This window comes from Halyomorpha halys, unplaced genomic scaffold (genome assembly GCF_000696795.3).
Source record: "Halyomorpha halys isolate HHAL.00 unplaced genomic scaffold, Hhal_1.1 Scaffold34.1, whole genome shotgun sequence".
Taxonomy (NCBI): domain Eukaryota; kingdom Metazoa; phylum Arthropoda; class Insecta; order Hemiptera; family Pentatomidae; genus Halyomorpha; species Halyomorpha halys.
The window spans coordinates 772,169-774,610 of NW_027105031.1; the positions used below are offsets into that span (position 1 = coordinate 772,169).

The window sequence follows — 2,442 nt, forward strand, 5'->3', positions numbered from 1 at the left end:
TTTTCCGTTATTTTGTTTTCTCATTTATGTTTATAAACTATTTCTTCTGTTTATGTTCACTGTTTGAAATGTTATAACCTTTTCTTCTCTGATTAAAATGCATTTATAATTATGAAATGTCGAATACATATTTATAGATTTCTATTTATATTTCAGTGTTAAATAACTTCTGGAAGCTTGTAATTGATGTTAATTATTGTGTTATTCATTTACTGACTCTTGAAAATATTTGAAGTACGATACTAACTCACTACCCAAGTAGAAAAAAATCGATTAATGTCATGCATATATTATCTTCCAAAAAAGAAAATGATTTAACAAAGGATTTTTTCTTTATAAATGAATATTATTAAGAAATTAAATAACTATTTATATTTGATATCATATTTAATAATTTATCTTATGTATTAAATAATATTCTTCAATTTGTTGCAGTTGTATTGAACTCTAGTGTCGAGGTCATCGAAGAGCTCTTATCCAACAAAGCAGATATTTTTACTGAAGATAAAAATGGAAAAACTGCTTTAAGTTTGGCCAAGCTGGGAGGAAACAAATGCTTTATTTATATTCTTTCGAATTACGAAGATAAGATGAAAAAAGCAAAAGAAAAAATAGAAAACCATGCAGATATGAGCAATTCCATTCAATGTGGTGAAAGAATTATTGAAGAAGGTACTTCAATGATTCAAAAAGAAAAGGCTGCATAAAATGAAATATGCAATCAAGAAGCTTTAGAAAACAATAACAAGATTGATGAGTGATGTAATAACACTATGTATAGAGATTAACCGATATTTAAATCAATGCATTCTCCTTATCACTAGTATTATTTATTTATAAATAGAATTAGGTGATCCAAAATATGTGAATAAATGAAATTGTATTTATAATTTTCATCCTTATGTGACCTCACAACTATTATTTTAAAATTTTAAACAATTTCTGAAAAATATGTGATGATATAGATAACATTGGTTCATTCATACTTTATTTTTCGCTACCTCACTTCCTTTTTTTCCCATGATTCCTCTGAAACAGAAAAAAAAATTAAATTAATGGATGCATTACGTATAGTTACATAATTCAAATTGAATATTACCTTTTTCTATCAGTGGTACTTCAAGGTTGCGGTGAAATACTTATCTTGTTGTGAGTGTCCGTTCCATAGGAATTCTACTAGAAAATATCTAGAGGTGAGGGGCCTCCTCGTGTTGATTAAGCAGAGAAGAGAAAATAGAACAGTTAATATTTATAGATAAAAGACAATGTTAAATAATAAGAAAAACAGTCAGAAGTCGAAAAAAAGGGTATACCTCACTACGGAACGAATGGAAGATTTATATTTATGCAGAAAATGGCAAAAAAAAATGTTTCTAGAGTTTAAAATTTTTTACTGACATTTTACTTTTTGTACATATGAGAAAATAGTTGGTTTCGTATCAGTCTGTTGTCAAATTAGTGTTCGGGCATAGTCGATCATTACTGTAGCGGCGCTGTCTATCCGAGACCGACCATACTAACATCGTTAGCACTTCCCGCCGAAACAAGGAGCTTCAAGCAGTGTCACCTAGAAGCGCCACTCATGATTTTTTATACAAATTATCTTTATTGTATTCATTTATTTTTTGTAATATGTTAGTAATCTTTTATTATATACATGTTAATAACATCACAACTGTAATTACTTTGAACCAATAAAGAAAGTTGGCCAAGAGGAATATATTGAATCACAAATAAGTATGTTCTCACAGACAGTGCCTGTCATCGGCCTTTTTAGATTTAACAGAATGATTACCCCACTGATGGTTATTATTTTTTGTCCTGGTAATTATTCCTCGAAGGAGTGCCCTGTGAGAATAGACCTGTTGGAGAAGAGGAGGGTAACGAGGGAAGCCCCGGGCACTACCACCACTGCAGCCCAGAAGACAACTGCCCAGCAAGATGGTCCAGAGCGACAGCGCCTTCACCGAACTGATGGGAGGATCCCCCACTCAGGGGACTCAACAGCTGGCAACCCAGCCTGCTCCGGTGTCCAATGCCTCAATGCCAGTTATGGATCAACTCTGCGCCCACATGGACCAGATGATGGGATGGTGACCATGCTCATGGAGATGATGCGCAAGATCCTAGCTCGCCACTATGACTGAACACTTAGTCATTAACTATAATGTCAGAGGCCTCTCACCTAAGTAGGCTGAATTAAATCTTCTTATGCAGCAGCATAGACCTTCACGATACTCTCCACTTCGTCTCGGATGTAATTTCAAGGCCACACCGCATACCGAGAGGCGTGCCTCCCCGGAGATCGTGAAGGAGCTATGATCTTGGTCAGGAGGGACATACCGTCTAGGAGCATCCCGAACCGAGTGGCGTCAACCTAGTCACAGTGGTCGTACGATTTAAACATCTTCACATGTTCACCTGTGTCTACAGACGACCTCG

At 34.8% G+C, this 2,442-nt stretch overlaps 1 protein-coding gene across 1 annotated transcript in view; it reads left to right on the forward strand.

The window, feature by feature from the left end:
• LOC106685797 (fibronectin type 3 and ankyrin repeat domains protein 1) overlaps positions 1-861 on the forward strand; it is a 12,313-nt gene extending 11,452 nt beyond the window's left edge. Inside the window, exon 6 of the mRNA XM_024360425.2 lies at positions 436-861. Within this exon, the coding sequence (XP_024216193.1) occupies positions 436-707 (272 nt within the window). The 3' untranslated portion in view covers positions 708-861. The remainder of the gene's footprint in view (positions 1-435) is intronic.
• Positions 862-2,442: the final 1,581 nt, after the last annotated feature.